We start from the raw sequence: 18,067 nt of genomic DNA on the forward strand, positions 1-18,067 counted from the left end.
TGAACTTTGCCATATACGGCTTTCTGTTGGAAACACAATCACCCCACTACTTTTTAGACTCAAACCACATGCTATGTAATGTCCATAAATGACAAATCATTATTTTTTATTTTTAAATTTCCAGTTGATATTCTATTCTTGGTTTGGTGTTCAAACTAATTTACTCTTTCCATTCCATTTTAATATGAATTAATTTGACTTGACATAAAAAAAAAAAATTAAAAAGATTTTTTAAAAATTTATCGTCTAAAATAAATGATAGATATTTATGTGACTATAAATTATTTAATTAAGAAGAACCAATAAGTATTATAGGTGGTAAAAATGGAACCATGTCAATAGTATGGACCTAAAATATTTCCTACTCCATTTTAAAATAAATAATTTTTTTGTGTCACACAGTTAGTTAAAGACATTCGTTAAAACATAATTTAGCAATATTAAAATGTTTTCTTATAGTTAATGTAGTTTATGTCTCGAAAATACTCTCTTTAATACTATAATTATAGAAAATGTAAAAAATAATTGAATCTTAAAAAATGTAAAATGATTGAAAAATTCATCAAAGAGAAAGTTACTCCCTCCATTACATATTAGTTGATCATTTTTCTTTTTACACTCATTTTAAGAAATCATAAATAAAAAAAATAATTATTAATTAGTTCTTAAAAAACTTCTTGAAAAATTTACAAACAAATATGAATACTTTCAAAAGAATTAATTGCAAAGGTTATGATATAAGAAAATTTTAATTACTACTTTATTGATTTAGTAAGATAGACAATTATTTTTAGTAAGATGACGAACTAATAAGAGATAGAGGGAGAAATTAATACATATTTGTATTTTGAAAAATTTACTCCCTTGGTCCACTTTAGTTGTCATGATTTTCCTGTGAAACGATAAGAACTTAGATTAACATTTTATAAATCATATTGATATGCAATTTATATTACTTTTTGTATAGTTTTTAAGTATCTAAATTTTTTATTTAAAATATTGAATTAAATAATGTTATTTAACTTTTGAAAATTAATCAAATCGACTTTTGAAACACGATAACTAAATGTGTACATTGATTTTGGATCATAAAATTCATTTATAGTGAAACACATGAGTATAAATTAAGGAGGATGAATAAAAATTCAAATATTACAACGTTTATTCCCACGTCAACGTTTTTCCTTAGTCCACTCCATTCCATATCATGGATTCTTAAATGTCCATCACTCCATTTCTCTGATGACATTCAACTTTCGCTCCTACTTCAAATCTCACCATCCTCAAACCCTAGCTTCCCTCAAGTCTATACTCAATTCCTTCTTCACTTTCTTCTCTAAATTTAATCCCATGGCCGCAAATCAAAACTCAGTTCATCCCTCCGATGATCCTCCGCCGTTTGATCCATCTGAACCTTCGATTCCGGTATCATATCCGCTGAAAACTCTGGAAGAACTTGAGTCGAGATCCTATTTCGATTCTTTTCACTTCCCGTTCAATAAGGCCTCTGTGAAGTTGCCGCCTTACGCCGCCAATGAACTACCGAAACGGCGTAGGCTTCTGGTGTGTCACGACATGGCTGGAGGATACCTTGACGATAAATGGATACAAGGAGGGAATAATCCTGATGCTTATGCTATATGGCATTGGTATTTAATTGATGTATTCGTGTATTTTTCTCATTCATTAGTTACTCTACCGCCTCCTTGTTGGATTAACACTGCTCACAAGCATGGAGTGAAGGTATTACAGTTAACAATATTGATTCAGAATCTCACTCTTTTATGTTTTTTCTCGTTTCACACTTAATCAATTTGGTCATCTTCTTTTGAACAAAACGAATCTATCTTTAATTTGCTACACATCCCTATGTCAATATATGCGTTTTACTTCTCCAATTATGTTGAATGAAATCTTAATAGAGCGAAATAGAGACAAATGATTCGTACAGGACTTCAACTAATTTGGGATTGAGTTGTAGTTGATGGATTTACTAATTTCTCCATTTATGTTAAGAGTTATTTATCTACTCTTCAAACACCTAAGGTTCTGCCTGTTTGGTCACTTCCTCCCATTATTATAAGGTATTGGGAACTTTTATCTTGGAGTGGGATGAAGGGAAACGTATTGCCAACAAATTACTGTCATCAAAGAACTCAGCTCAGATGTATGCAGAGAGGTTAAGTGAGCTTGCTGCTGCTTTAGGCTTTGATGGATGGCTGGTAAGCAATTGATTCTGAAGTTTCATAGGCCTTCAGGCCCTTCACCTTTCTTTTTCTTCTCTTACATTTCCTAATCACAAAACTTGATGCCATATCTTTACATTCATAGCATGAAATTTCCTGATTGCCTTAATTTTAGATATGCCTGTTAAGCTTGAAAAGTGATTTTTTTTTAATAAAAAATATATTCTCCTCCTTTGTTTTGGAAGAGTAGTCTATAGAATTTTTCTCTTTATCAGAGGAGAAAAATTAGTTTTCTGGTCAGTAACATATTTGGAAATTGAAGAATAGGACAAATATCTCCAAAGTAAAAATCCATAGTAATTGGTGTTCGTGAAATAAGGTTAGTCATACAGTCGTAACTGCTTTCTGGTAAAAATTCATTGTCATAGTTCTTTGCATAACTATGTCTTATACCAGAATCCTTTTTTTCTTTTTCAAATATCTTGCTTTCAGGTCAATATGGAAGTTTCCTTGGATGTCAGGCAAATTCCTAACCTGAAAGAATTTGTCAGCCACTTAACTCAGTCCATGCATTCCCTTGTCCCTGGATCTTTGGTCATATGGTAATATCATGAAAGAAAACCTCTCTTCAAAGTTAAAAGCAGCATAGTGTTTCTCTCTTTCTGCTTGTGGATCTTTGGTCCTATGGTAATATCATGAAATAAACCATCTCTTCAAAGTGAAAAAACAGTATAGTTGTCTTTTCTTATGGTGATGCTACAGGTATGACAGCGTCACAATTGATGGGAAGCTTAGCTGGCAAGATCAACTAAATGAAAAAAACAAGACTTTTTTTGATATATCTGATGGTATATTTGTAAACTACACTTGGCGGGTATTTTCTGTTTATTCTTAGTTCTCTTCTTTCAGGTTGATAATAATAATTGCTAAAGCCTGTTTTCTTGTGTACTTATAGGAGAATTATCCTAAGCATTCAGCTGAGGTTGCTGGTGACAGGAAGTTCGACGTCTACATGGGAATTGATGTCTTTGGAAGAAACACTTATGGTGGTGGACAATGGACGGTGAGTTTGTAGACAAGTATGGGAAATAAAAAAAATTCATACCTCATCCTCTATGCTCATGTATTTGTGCTAAATACCTAATCCATATCATCGTTCTGTTATTTATTTTGTAAGTTAATGTTTTATACTGTATGATATTGACAGAAATATTTGAAAATTTACAGTGTTATCTTGTCTGAATGTTTATTAGTGAGAAGTCCTTCCTTGTTTGTATCTTTGATTATTCAAGGAGAGAGGATTTGGGCGTGTTACCCTATTTATCAATAGATAAAAAAAACATCTGATATTCGACCTAAAAATGTCTGTAACCAATATTTTACCTTTACTTTGAAAGTAACAGTTATGCCTTTTTTTTTTTTTTTTTCAGTTAGCTAGGTTCTTACCATAGACTATAAACTGGGACCAGATATAATAATGCTGTGAGTAGGCAATTAAGAGCTGTTATAAATAATCATCAACCTTCTTTATTACAGCATTATTCAAAATTGACTACATCAGTCTTACTCATCATTCTAACACAAGTACTGGACTCACCATGTTCTATGATTCTAATGAGCTTCCAAAAAGTTACCTGATGAAGTGTCTATCATGTGAATTTTCTTTAAAGATTCTCATCACATTTTAATCTATTTCTCAAAGCATCTTCGAATTCTTACCTAAAGTTGGGAGACCTTTTCTTCAGGTTTCCTTTTTCTCCTTTATTATATCGTCTCTAAACTTTCGTATTTTTCACAGGAAAGTGGTTCCTATATGCACACATAAAAATTTGTGTTTATATAATGTGTGTTTTATGCTTACTATATTGGACAAAGTGAAATTTTCATTTATATGTGAGTTTCAATTTCAACCAGTTCAGTGACTTAAACAATGTGTGTCACTTTCAAGTTTGTTAGAGGACACTTGCATTGTCTGATGGTTTAGAACTTCTTTTAGCCATTTTGGGATCTTTATATAATAGTGTTCCGCAAGGAGGATGCTAATTCTCCGATGTAAGGTTTTAGTATCAGTGTCTTTCTTAGCAAGTAGTTAGTTTGGACAGTTGGTTGTAAAACACATTTCATTGTTAAAAGCGCACTCTAGATCACTGGTTTCACCTTTTATATAGGCTGTGTTTCCACTTTTGTTTTCTTAGGCCACCTGTTAAAAAGAACTATCCACTTGTAAAATTATCTGATACTATCTTTTTTATGCAGACAAATTTGGCACTTGATGCTATTAAGAGGGATAATGTGTCAGCTGCCATATTTGCTCCTGGATGGGTGTATGAGACAAAACAACTACCTGACTTTCAGACTGCGCAGAACCGGTCTGGCACTGCCTGCCATAATATCTCTTAAATGCTTTACTCTAACAAAATGCCTTTACGGATTTCCACTAAAGATTACTCTTCAGATTATTGTTAAAGATTCACAATATTTCCATATCCTGATTTCCATGGTTCAATTTCTTTTCATGTAGTGACTGCCCTCTGCACCACTTGGATATTCTCATGATTTTTTAGTTATTTGAAAAAGCAAATATCCTTTTCTTTGTTTGGTCTTTCCTTGGCAAATGATAAACCACCCTGCCAGCAATATGGAAGATGAGGTCCAATAGATTACTCAAATTGCCAAGGCAAAAATGGAAGTCTCTCCATTTCTTAATATTTTTAAGCAACCAAGCTGAAAATGAAAGTCTCTTAATTTAAATATAGATGACATATTTTATTTAAATGTCTCAGAAATTACGCACTTCCGAAATGAAACTACTATATAGAAGTTACATTCAAGTAATTTAGAGTTTCTTGCCATGAAGGATGTTTCCCTGGTGAACAAAAGTTTCAACAGCTCAATTCAATGTTTTTCTTCTATTATTACACTATCATATGCAATTTAAAGTGATTTCTTAGTCTGTGTTTCCAATCAAACTATGTCACATAAAATGGGACAGCCTGATTGTATGTCTCAAAGCTTGTTGAATATCAATATATTGTCAGATTTTGTAAATACTGCTGCATTATCATATCTGCAATTGATTACACTGCCTGTTTTGGTTATCAAAAAGTAGTATATGCTTGCTGTTAACCATATCATTATTAAATGCTTTAACATGCAGTTGGTGGGCACTTGTAGAAAAATCATGGGATATTTCACAAAATTACCCTCGAACTCTTCCGTTCTACTCAAATTTTGATCAGGTATGTTCTGAACTTGTTTGTTTTTGATAATCTTGTTTTCTGTTTCCTTCGTCTTTTTACAAAATAAAATGCAGATTTATTGCTTGTATCTTCTTCCTACAATTCTGAGGTGGGTTGGCTTCGTATGATCCTTATCTGAAGTACTAATTATGGTTACACTTTTTGTTGAATAGTTCACTTAGAGAAGTACAACCAGTATGTTTAGCAACTCTTGTACTTTTGTTAGAAACATGTTTAACCTGAATTTCAAGAAGCAAATAATGATGGTTCAAGAGTGAAAAGAAGAGTCTAGGCCATTACCGTGGTTCCTGCATGTCGGAGAGGGAAGGAATTATGTATGTCATCGTATTTTAATTAATTCGATTAGCAACACAGATAAAAGCATGCTCAAATTGTCCAGTGTGAAACTTAAAGCTGAAGACTCCGTGAAATGCATAGGCAGAAAGGTGTACTTGCATTGGGTATCTGATAAAATTGTCAAGTACTGAAAGTTAATGGGAAGATGCAATCAATTTCCAATACCCAAAAGGGTCCCCATCTTGGTCCAAAGGTGCTTCTATGGCTGTTTATGAATAACAGGGAGAAGGCTAAGGCAATCAAAATGATTTCTAATTCAAAAAGTCTATGAGGTGGCAATGTCCGCTAACATCCATGTTATCATCATCAGGGTCATGGTTACCAGTTTACTGTCGATGGAAAGCAAATGTCACAGACTCCTTGGAACAACATTTCTTCCCAAAGCTTTCAGGTGTCTTCTGGTATCCGGTTATTTTTTCGAGCTTATTGTCTTCTGGTTCCAATTTTGGGGAAATTTTCTGTTTAATGTAATTGTCCTCTAAGATCTAAAACAAAGCATTGAACTCCAATTTTTACATGTTACAATCATTATCNTCAAATGGTCCAGTGTGGAACTTAAAGCTGAAGACGCCATGAAATGCATAGGCAGAAAGTGTACTTGCATTGGATATCTGATAAAATTGTGAAGTACTCAAAGTTAATGGAAAGATGCAAGAAATTCCCAATACCCAAAAGGGCCCATCTTGGTCCAAAGGTGCTTCTATGGCTGTTTATGAATAACAGGGAGAAGGCCGAGGCAATCGAAATGATTTCTAATTCAAAATAGACTATGAGGTGGCAATGTCCGCTAACATCCATGTTATCATCATCAGGGTCATGGTTACCAGTTTACTGTCGATGGAAAGCAAATGTCACAGACTCCTTGGAACAACATTTCTTCCCAAAGCTTTCAGGTGTCTTCTGGTATCCGGTTATTTTTTCGAGCTTATTGTCTTCTGGTTCCAATTTTGGGGAAATTTTCTGTTTAATGTAATTGTCCTCTAAGATCTAAAACAAAGCATTGAACTCCAATTTTTACATGTTACAATCATTATAGACAATTTCATTACTTTGTCTGGTGTACAGGTCCTACAGCTAATATGTACGTTCATATCATCTCATTTACTTTCTAGTTTTGCATAATGGGACTGTTATCGTCAAAAGACGTTTCTGTAACCTTCTCTCTGCTTATTTGGACATCAAAATTTCCCATAGTAAATGGTGTCTCTGGGATGTTCTCTTGGAGTACTTCTGCAAGGCTAGAAAGTATTCATGCAATTAGGCAACAATATATGGAGATACAGACCGTTTCATTAATTTCTGAAAACCTTTTACAGAGGCATGTTATGCTTGTCTTCCACATGTCGTTAGTGTCAGAAAAATTTTGTTTCATGGGGATGTCTTGAAGTTTGAACTATATGATTTTCTGTTCAGATTAATTTTTGAAAGATTTTAAGTTTAAATAGAGTGTAAGTGACTAGAACTGACAACACAGCTAATATTTCCTTGCTGTTATTTCCTTTTTGAATTTGCCTTCACCTTGTGAAATATCATCCTTGAGTTTTGTTTGCGAAAATTCTTCTTTAACCACCACGAAGTAAAATAATTGAATATCTGACAAGGGTTGTCGCTGGCAATTTACGTAATTCTCAATATGTTTATGACTGTACTGATGTTATTTTAGCTGTTAGATTCTATACTAAGATAATCCATTCCCTTTTACAAACTTCTCACCCTTGCTAATATATACACATTCTTCTCAGCCTTTCTTGGAGTTTTCTGGAGAATCAACTGGAGGGAATCTAAAAGTTGCTGTTGAGTAAGTTTCTGCGCTTATTACATTTTGTTTTCGATCTTCCCAACTTTGTTTGTTTTCTGTCAGTGATAGTCCCTTATTTCAGTCTGATGATCTGTCACATTTAAAGTCTTATTTGAAGCATTTGACACTTGAATTGTGGAGAAAAATGGTTTAATATGTAAATCTTTCTACATAAGCCATCATAAATGTGTAAAAATGCACAAAGTTGGACACCAGCACATGTAAACTGTAGTGTCTCTTTGCCCTCCTCCATTGCAATGCTGTTCTAGATTAGAAAATTTTGAGATATATGTGCGCCTTAAATTGTCTCTCTCTGAGACCTAATGCATTTTGTGACAGCAGCTTAATTTGAGATAACCAAGCATGCCCTTTGTTTTGATAGTTTATCAGTGAAGCATCTTAGAAATGCCTATTAATTGCCTATGTATAAAGCCTACCAGTTCAGCAACTCGAACATTAGAGCATTTAACCAGCAATTCAGGTGAAAGTTGTCTGGTTTTGCAGTCCTGCTACATAAATTTATTAGTAGGTTATAGCAGTTCACCCACTTTTTAGTTCTCCATAATGTCCCCACATTCTCTTTAACAGGAGGCAGAGTGTTGCCTTTCAATAAAAAATATTTCCCCAATCTCCAGCTATCTTTCCATTTCCAATCACCTTCTTTTGGGACCCGGGGTTATCATCTTCTTAGCAAACCCAGAAAAAATCACTTTTCCCCTTTTTTTTCTCTCAGAAAGTTTTTTGTCCCTGCAATTCTCCAATCTCCTATTAACAATTCCTCACTGGAAAATCATGTGTTATTTCTCTTTTCTTTTGGTTTCGTTGAAGAGCATAAGCAAACAGGACTTTCACATCTTCATCAGGAGGGAATCAGAGATACTTTCATGTTTGCAGGTTAAGGATATATAAGCAGCATACCTATCCTTTTCTGTGTTTAAAATATATTTTGCTTTTATCACAAGGAAGAATGCCTCTAGAGTTGAATCCTCATAACAGTCAAATCCCACCCAGCACCTGTCCATCTCATAACTCTTATATCTACCATGGTTCTCTCTCTCCCTACACACACACACACACACACATATATATGGGTCTTGCTAACCTACTACGTTCATGTAGTAGGTTAGCATTGTACCCATTTTCCCTTTTGCTATCCTTTTAAACACATTCCTATCTTATAACAACAGGTAATTTTTGGGTTTTCAAGGAAAAAAGTCTCAACACCTTAGAATCCTCTTCTTAATAAGCCACCCTAGTTATCTTTTCCTCTTCGCCGACAAGTAGTCCCTCTCCGTTTCTTTCCTCATCAAGCTCCTCCTCATTTCTTTCCTCCAGGTGACTTTGCTCCTTCCTCTTTATCTCTCTTCTTCCTTCTCTTTCATGTCTAAGTGTAATAGAAAAGAGGGAAGCATTGCTTTGATTTTGAATCTCTTTGGTTGCAGTAATTGAGAACCATCAAATGACTAAAATGGATGCTTTTAAATTCAACTTGCATGCTAAACATATGGAGGTTCAGCTTGCAATTCAGAATAATGAAGAAAATCAGTAACTGCCAAAACTAATATTTTGACTTTAAAGTGCATTACTGTTGCATTTGTAATCCAGCATATGTCAATTATTTTCTGATTATCCGATTGAAAAAATAAATTTTTAGGACAAAGTTCTGTGGATCCGTTAGGAGATGAAGCTCAGATTGTTCTTTGCCAGAGTCCTATCTCGGGTGAGAATGGATGGAAGGATTTTGGTGAAAGACAAAAAGGTCCCAACATTTAATGTGTTTGCAGAAAATAATACAGGCATTTTGGAGAACTAAAAATGGTTGGGACATTGCTAACCTACTAACTTCATGTAGTTGGTTACAAAACCCTGTATATATTTGTATATAAAACTGCTCTACCATTAGATTCTATTTTCACCTTCCTTGCTTATCACTTCTAATGATGGCTCGTGTTCCACCAAATCCATGCCTATGGTTGATCATTGGGTGTTCCAGTTGTCAATCACAAACAATATTGAAACAGCTAAACCAAAATCGAAATAGCCTCAATCACTCAGCAGAACCTTAACCTCCAGAGTTGAAAAACAAAACCAAGGCTTGCTGCAGACTAGCACCCAAACGAATAGCACCTAAAGAAAAAAATTGGAGCTGCTCACTAACCAGCAAAAGCAGCCTTAATTTCCAATAGAAGGCTCACCAGAAATAACCAATCAAAATATGAGAATAATGTGCCGACCCAGCAACACAAATTAAGACACTGACTGGAGACAGGTCGAGCCAAAGTTTAGACAAAACAATGCAACTGAACTGAATTCTCAAAGAACACGGATAAAATGGACAACAGTGAGGATGTAAAATTAATTTTAAAATTTTTCCTTCAAATAATGAATTGGCAAGGGTAATTAGGGGTGTAGATAATGGAAAGAGAAGTGGGTAGATGGCTGACGTACTAGGCTACTACGTTCATTTGCTATGATAGCGAAATATCCTCCCTCCCTCTCTCTCTCTCATATATATGTGTGTGTGTATGTGTATATTGGGGTTTTATGTGCATGCTTTTGTTCATAATAGTTTCTAGCTGGAATACATTTCTATTCAATGATTTGATGTGGGAACTGGTCATCTGCATTGGATTTGACCTATGCTTGGATGTGGCAGTATCAAGGAGCCATCTTATAATGGAGGAGGGAACCTAACATTCAGTGGAACACTTGAGGATGATTTTCAGTTCTCAGCAAGGTTGTTTGAAGGGAAGCTTCAGTTAGCAGATTCACCTGTTCATTTTACATATTCTGTAAGTCATCTTTTTCTTTGGGATAATAGTTGTTGCAATTCTTAATTATTACTTATCACTTGCAAGGACATACTGATAATTTTCACCAACCACAGAAATCCTTTTAGAAAGATTTGCTACCTCTCTTGTGGAGGGGAATTATGCTACTAAGGCCAGTTGTTTTATGTTCACCTGAGAGTAGTGCTGTTGTTGTTCTCAGGCTCCTGTAATAAAATTTACTCCACTAGAATAGATACATTACCTTGCTCTAGGACATTAAAATTTACAGTTTATTTTCTTAAGAATGTTGAATTTATTCTATTTTTTCAAGTGGCCAATGCCAAAATACTGACTTTGAATTATCGATCTCTACCCTTAAGGATCTTACCAAAAAATATCCTACCCCTAGGGGCTGCCAGCTAATTACTCTCCTTTTTTCATATGGACTCATCCTTCTCTCCTGCTTGGTGCATTTCTTGAGATTTATTACCCTCCAAATGGCCCGACTTCTGCAGAAATATGAAAAGTTCATGTTGTGATGGAATACATGTATGTTGTTTCCCTTGTTGTACTTGTTCATTTATTTTCTGCTACGGTTTTATGCAGGTAAAATCAAATGGAAGCTCTCTGTTGGGCTTGTCTCTTGAGTTCACTTCTGCTGCTGCAGAGCAAAAATCAGTATTACTTGCTTCTTCGGGTGATTCTTTGCTGACTATGAGTCGTTTTGTTAGACATTTTGACAATGTTATAATGCCTCATCGTGTTACTAAATTAGAGAGTGAATCATCATGGGTTATACAAGAAAGTAGTATAGCAATGGAAGGATACATGTTAACAAAAATCCATGCTGTATGCTATAAATTAAGACCTGAAGTTCACAAATCAGAAAGTCAAGGTAAAACCATGGCGCTTTCTCCATCAGAATATCATGCTGTGCTTGGTCATCTTGCAATAAATAGTTTGACGCTGAATTCCGACTTCCCACCATCAACTTCATGGTTTGTTGAAGGTAACTTCACTAAATGGTCGTCTTCCGATTCTAATGGCTCCAGGAAACTCAATGTCAAGCTTGTTTGGAAATTGAAAGGCGGGAAGACTCACCCTTTCCCCAAGTATAATATCTATGTCAAGAAACAACCCGATCTCTCAATTGCAGAATCAAATGGATCACTTCAACTAGTCCAGGAGTACCTGGGAGTTGCTGTAGTTGAAGCATATTATGTATCTGATCTTGTAGTTCCCTCTGGCACTTCAAGTGTTACATTCATCATTCAAGTTTGCAGTCTGGATGGAGCTCTCCAAAAGCTAGAAGAGTCTCCTTCTCTTGATTTAAATGTTCAAGGTTCTTAAACCTATAAATTAAATTGTCAAAATTGTTCCAGGTTGGACTAAAAATAAGTGTTGCACATTTAGACGTGATGCAGAATATGTGGTTTATGTATGCAGATTGTTGTATCTTTACAAAAATGTATAATTATTGAACGTGCGAAGGCGGTAATTGCGGAAATTTCCTCTTCATAATGTTTGATATTGCAGTATGTGGGTAACAGTTAAGGCTTGACAAGGAGAGTTATCTTCACTTGCCTTCCAGTCCAAAGTTTTCAAGCAAAGGTGTAATGTAGTGTGAATTGGTACCATGGTTGGAACACTATCAGTCTTATTTGGAAATTATTCATGTTGATAAAATGGTCATTTTATTTTAGAATTAGAATAAAAGAAGTGAATAAAGTTCGAAAGGGCAAGTTCTCACTGCATCCTAATCCAACTTCAAAGGCTTTTTTTCCTTTCAACTTTACTACTAGACAGACTGTCTAGCGGCTTTTATTAAAAGTAAAAAGATATTAATAGAATAAATACAAGCAAGGGGGGCTAGGTCTTCCCTTACAAGGCTTAGTCAGAGTTATAAAACATTTAAATAACCCCTCTAAATTTCGAAAAGTGATACCACATGAATTGAGATGATACTAGTTGAAAGAATACCTTTTGATTTGAGGAAAAAAAAATTACCAAATCACCTTTGAGTTGTACCACATGATTATTTCTGTTAGGATTAAGAAAGTATGTGTTCTTTTAAATTCTAAATTGTAAATACCTAATAAGATAACTTAGATGAGCATAATAAAAGAAGAAGACGAAAAGCTAAAGGTGGAACCAAATTTTAAAAGCGCAATTTACTTGCAACGAAGGACAAGTGATGTTCAGATTTTAGTTTTTAGTATAGTTGAAAACTTGTTTGCAATAAATTTTAAAATGTAATTTTCACTTTATTAATTAATAAACATTGTGAGTATAGATATGTTTATTTCTTGATTATTCTCTCCTAAGATCTCTTAAGATTCTCTCTAATTCTCTCCTAAGATCTCTTAAGATTTCTCCATAAAGGTTGTTAGTGACTTATTTCTCGATGGTATAGATCTCCTTGAAATTTATTGATCTTCATTGATCTTTGTGAATATTTCACAAATTTGTGGGGCATGAGCTAGAGTTTAGGGCAGAATAGCCTCCAAGAATTCTAACTGAAATCGAATAAATCTTGTAGATTCCAACTAGAATTAAACATGTTTTATCCCACAAATTTTCAATTCCTACACTAACTTTTGCTTAGAGATTCTAAAAATTGTTAGTGTAACAAGGACAAAACAAAGAAGAGCATGGAAGAAAATGAAAAGCCAAAAGCCAAAAGGGGAACAAAAGTTGAAAAACAATACTTGCAACCTTCATTTGGAAGCATTATTGGCCTCGAGCCCTCGAAAGCAAAAGAAAAAATGAAAATGGCTTCCACATATATTCTTTTGTCTCCAAAATTATTATTGGACTTGTCATTGGTGTAACTTGTATACATGTTTATACAACTTTGTAATGGATCCTCTTGGCCTTTTACAGTCAACTCATTTAATTTGACTCTTTCTTCTTAAATCTTACCTCTTTAATTTCATCTAACCCCACCTCAGAGTTTCATGTATTAATTAATTAGAGTGATGGTGATGCATGTTTTGGAGTCTTACAAAATTAGTCTTTAAAGCTTTGATGATCTAGACTTATCAATGTAATAGACAGGATACATGTATATATTCATGATTAAGATACTCATGAGTCACGGACTGATATCCACACACACACATACATACATATATATTAGGCAAAAGGCATAAATTGCCCCCTAAACCTATACCCAAAAGTCATTTACACACTTTAACTAATGGGGTGACCTATTACACACCTTAAGTACATAAAAGTATATTTATTTCCCCCTTCTGTCACCCAACCCAGGACATTATGCCTAGAGTGAAAGCCACTCGCCTCCTAGTTAAGCCACATAATAAAAGACCCCAATCCGATTCATTTGACCCAAACCCGTTTCTTTTGACCCAAACCCGATTTTTTTCACCCAAATCCATTTTATTTTACCCTAATCCATTTATTTCACTCACCCGTTTTCTTTCTCTAAGAACACCAAAACCTAATCGAAAAAAATCATCTGTAAATCCTAATTTTAGCTAAAGATTTCTTCGATTTTGTGGTGTTTTTGAAGCATCCTTGTAGTTATATTTGAAGAACATTGTCGATCGAGGCGTTCATCGTTTGGTGGAAGCAAATCGGTGGTTACTAGGGTTTGGTGGGTACAATCGAGGCGTTCATCGTTCATAATTTGTTGTTGTCTCCATATTTGAAAGGTCAGTCAAACATTTCTAGGGTTACTTCATAGTTCATACTTTTTAGCTTAGGGTTATTTCGCCTTTATTTTTTTTTCAAGTTTACTGTATGTCGTCTTTCATTCACATGATTCCCCGTTGTTGTATGAATTTTGTTGTTGTATATGTTTTGTCGTTGTTGTTGAGGGTTAACTGATAACATTATTTTCAGGTTAAAATGTCTTTTGAATTGATTACTTTGAGATTTTACCACGGTGGTGTTATTAAGATTGGAAAAAAGGAAAACAAGGGGAAACCATATCATGGTGGAGGAGTTTATGAGTTTTTAGATGTTGATATAGATAGGTTATCTTATTTTGAATTGAGGGATTGTCTGAAAGAGTTGGGGTATGAACCTGGACAATGTGTGTTGTATGTAAAACTTCCTAGAAGTACTGCTATGTTAGAAATCAAATTTGACTATGATACTACTTTAATTGCTGAGTGTTTGAGTCATGGAGATATTTTGGACTGTTTTGTGTGTCACTTTGTTGCTGATCTTGTTTTGGTCCCACCTTTATTGGAATATGGGGAAAGTGGAGTAGGTGAGGGAGCATCTCAAAACAGTGGGCCTAATGCATCTTTTGATGCTAAATTAGAACCAACATATGAGGCCCAACAAAATGCCACACATGAGGCCCAAGAAAATGCCTCAAACCTTGCCTCAAACCCTGCCCCTGCCCCTATCCATCCTTCTACTGATCCAACTCTTGACCAAGTTCATCCTTCCTCTGATCCAATTCCTGACCCTGTCCATCCTTCTAATGAACAAGATTCAGATAGAGAATCATTGAATGGGGGGGGGTTTAATGGGAGTGATGTAGATGATGAACTAAGAAGTTTTAGGGAGGAAAAGAGTAAAAGAAAGAGAAGGAAAAGGGGAGAAAGAGCTCCATTGCCTGATCATGTCAAGTTAGGAACAGAAAAAAAAGGGCCAGATGCTGGGTATGATGAATCTACAGGTGGTAATAGAAATAACTTAGAAGGTAAGTTAGCTGGTGATGAGCCTTATTATCCCTCAGATGAAGCTGCCAGTTTTGAAACGGATCCAGATGCTTTCAGTGGTGATAAAGAAGAGGTTCAACAAAGAGAGAGAGTTAAGTCAAAAAGGAGAAAGAAGGTGAATAGAGTTGTATTTGATGCATCTTCTCAGAAAGTAGTGTGGGAATTGGGTCTTGTATTTGAAAGTGTTAATGAGTTTAGATCTGCTGTTACCAAATATGCTATTGCTGAACATGTTGCAATTGAAATGTATATTAATGAACCAACAAGGGTAAGGGTTAGGTGTACAGTTGGTTGTCCTTGGCTTTTATTTGCTAGCTTTGATTCTAGGACAAATAATTTTGTTGTAAAGACATACAATCCAGTTCACAAATGTGATCCTACTAATAGGAACAAGCTTTGTAATAGGAAGTTCTTATCTAGTCACTACAGCGAAAGGATAAAGGAACAACCTGACATTAGAATCTTTGAGTTTCAAGGGCTTATTTAAAAAAATTGGATTTATATGTTGGAAGAACAGTGTGTAGGAGAGCAAGAAACAAAGTATTACAAGAGTTAATGGGTGACTATGTTCTTGAGTTTGGGAGGATTTAGGAGATCAATGCTTTAGAAGAGAACAATACATGGAGTATCACCGATTTACCTCCAGGCAAACATCCCATTGGATGCAAGTTGGTTTATAAAGTGAAGTATTTGGCTTCAGGGGCTATTGAGCGGTACAAGGCCAAGTTAGTTGCTAAGGGTTTTCACCAGCAGGAAGGGTTGGACTACTCCGATACTTTCTCCCCTGTAGCCAAGATGGTTACAGTGAGGTTAGTTCTAGCTATAGCAGCTGCAAAGCAATGGCCTGTTTTCCAAATGGATGTCCACAATGCCTTTCTTCAAGGTGATCTTCTTAAGGATGTTTATATGGTTATTCCTCCTGGTTTTTGCAGACAGGGGGAGTCTGGCAAAGTCTGCAAATTGCATAAGTCACTTTATGGATTGAAACAGGCACCTAGACAATGGAACCTAAATTGACTGAAGCATTACTACAACTGGGATTTATTCAGAGTCACTATGATTATTCCCTATTCACTAGAAGAGAGGGCAAGGAGTTAATAGTGGACCTTGTATATGTAGATGATCTGTTAGTGACTGGGAGGTGCAGCAAGTTGATAGTCAAGACCAAAAATGATCTTAAACTCAGGTTCAAGATGAAAGATCTAGGAGAATTGAAGTTCTTTCTTGGAATTGAATTTGCCAGAACTAAGGAGGGATATATCATGAGCCAGCGCAAGTATGCTTTGGAACTTATCTCAGAAATGGGATTAAGTGGTGCCAAACCAGTCCATACACCACTGGATCCTAATATACGATTAACATCTATTGAGTATGATTCACATATACAAGATACAAATACTACAACTAAGGACAAACCTTTGCTAGATATTGGCAGATATCAAAGATTTATAGGTAGATTACTATACCTAACAATGACCAGGGTGGATATTTTGTTTGCAGTACAAGTGTTAAGTCAATATATGCATGCTCCTAAAGAATCCCACATGGAAGCTGCACTAAGGGTAGTCAAGTATATAAAGTCATCACCTGGACTGGGCCTGTTCATGCCTTCACAGAGTTCAGAGTTGTTAACAGTCTATTGTGACTCAGACTGGGGTACCTGTTTGCAATCAAGAAGGTCAGTTATTGGATACTTAGTGAGGTTTGGTGATGCTCTTGTATCCTGGAAGTCAAAGAAACAAGAGACTGTAGCAAGAAGTTCTGCAGAAACAGAGTTTAGAAGTATGGCATCTTCAGTAGCTGAGATTACTTGCCTCATTGGCTTATATAGTGAACTGGGAGTGAAGATTAAGCAGCCAGTTGATCTATTTTGTGACAGCAAGGCTGCAATACGAATTGCAACCAATCCTATTTTTCACGAGAGAACTAAACACTTTGATATTGACTGTTATTTTGTTAGAGAGAAGCTGCTTAACGGAATGATAAAAACTCACCATGCATCCACAAAAGAGCAGCTAGCAGACTTACTTACAAAGGGTCTATGGAAAGCTTCACACTTGTATCTAATGTCCAAGCTGGGACTTAAAGACATATATCAGCCACCAGCTTGAGGAGGGCTGTTATAAACAAGTTGAAGCTAGAAGTCAGTTATTATGAATAGTGAAACTGGAAAGTTAGTTATAGAGTTTGTTACAATGTTAGTTAAAGTTAACTCTGGTTGAGTTAGATTAACTAGATTAGAAGGTTATGAGTAGACACACTATAAATAGCATAGTGCCAATATTGTGTAAAGATACATTCACTTTTCATGAATAAAAGTTACAGTTTTCTCTCTAGTTCATCAGTGATTCCATAACCTTGTTTCACCATTGTTGAATCTCATCAACTCCAATTAACTCCCCTGCTGCTGCACTTCCTGATGAGGCACCTGTACCAAGAAAGTCCACTAGAAGTCGTAAAGCACCATCATATTTGAATGATTACATCCATCATGTACCAAAGGTTACCTCACTTTCCCTTTTCTCTTCCTTTTCACACAAAAAACCACATTGCCCCTGAAGAATTGATACCTGATAGTCAGTCTTTTGTAATGAACATATCTCATGATTGTAAACCAATGTCTTATGAAGAGGCAGTTATGAACCCTGCCTGGTAGACATCTATGACACAGGAGTTTAGTACACTACATGAGAATCATACGTGGGACCTGGTTCCCCTACCTCTTCGTAAGAAGCCAATTGGGTGCAAATGGGTGTATAAGATCAAACATAAAGCAGATGGGAGTATAGAGATACTAAAGGCTAGACTAGTGGTGAAAGGATATACACAACATGCATAGGTTGATTACACTGAAACGTTTTCTCCAGTTGTGAAAATGACAACAGTGAGGAGCTTGTTGGCCACTGCAGCTAAGAAACATTGGGAAATTTTTCAGTTGGATGTTAGCAATGCATACCTTCATGGGGAACTGCATGAGGAGGTCTACATGGATGTACCACAAGGATTGGATGTTGGATCT

At 35.4% G+C, this 18,067-nt stretch overlaps 1 protein-coding gene across 3 annotated transcripts; it reads left to right on the plus strand.

Moving 5' to 3' along the window:
• The first annotated feature begins 1,169 nt into the window (after positions 1-1,169).
• Positions 1,170-11,912, plus strand: LOC125873003 (cytosolic endo-beta-N-acetylglucosaminidase 1-like). 3 transcript variants are annotated; one of them, XM_049553840.1, is made up of 11 exons: positions 1,170-1,743; positions 2,085-2,222; positions 2,679-2,788; positions 2,949-3,060; positions 3,142-3,249; positions 4,443-4,555; positions 5,344-5,425; positions 6,093-6,173; positions 7,525-7,580; positions 10,237-10,372; positions 10,958-11,912. In XM_049553840.1, the coding sequence occupies exons 1-11, from the start codon at positions 1,243-1,245 to the stop codon at positions 11,699-11,701; spliced, it is 2,181 nt and encodes a 726-aa protein (XP_049409797.1). In that variant the 5' UTR covers positions 1,170-1,242; the 3' UTR covers positions 11,702-11,912. The 3 variants fall into 3 exon arrangements, with proteins under 3 accessions (XP_049409797.1, XP_049409796.1, XP_049409798.1); XM_049553839.1 differs by lacking the exon at positions 6,093-6,173 and adding an exon at positions 6,595-6,675; XM_049553841.1 differs by lacking the exons at positions 2,679-2,788; positions 2,949-3,060; positions 6,093-6,173 and adding an exon at positions 6,595-6,675 and having other exon boundaries at positions 1,185-1,743.
• The last annotated feature ends 6,155 nt before the right edge of the window (positions 11,913-18,067 follow it).

The sequence above is a fragment of the Solanum stenotomum genome, chromosome 8 (genome assembly GCF_019186545.1).
Source record: "Solanum stenotomum isolate F172 chromosome 8, ASM1918654v1, whole genome shotgun sequence".
Classification (NCBI taxonomy): domain Eukaryota; kingdom Viridiplantae; phylum Streptophyta; class Magnoliopsida; order Solanales; family Solanaceae; genus Solanum; species Solanum stenotomum.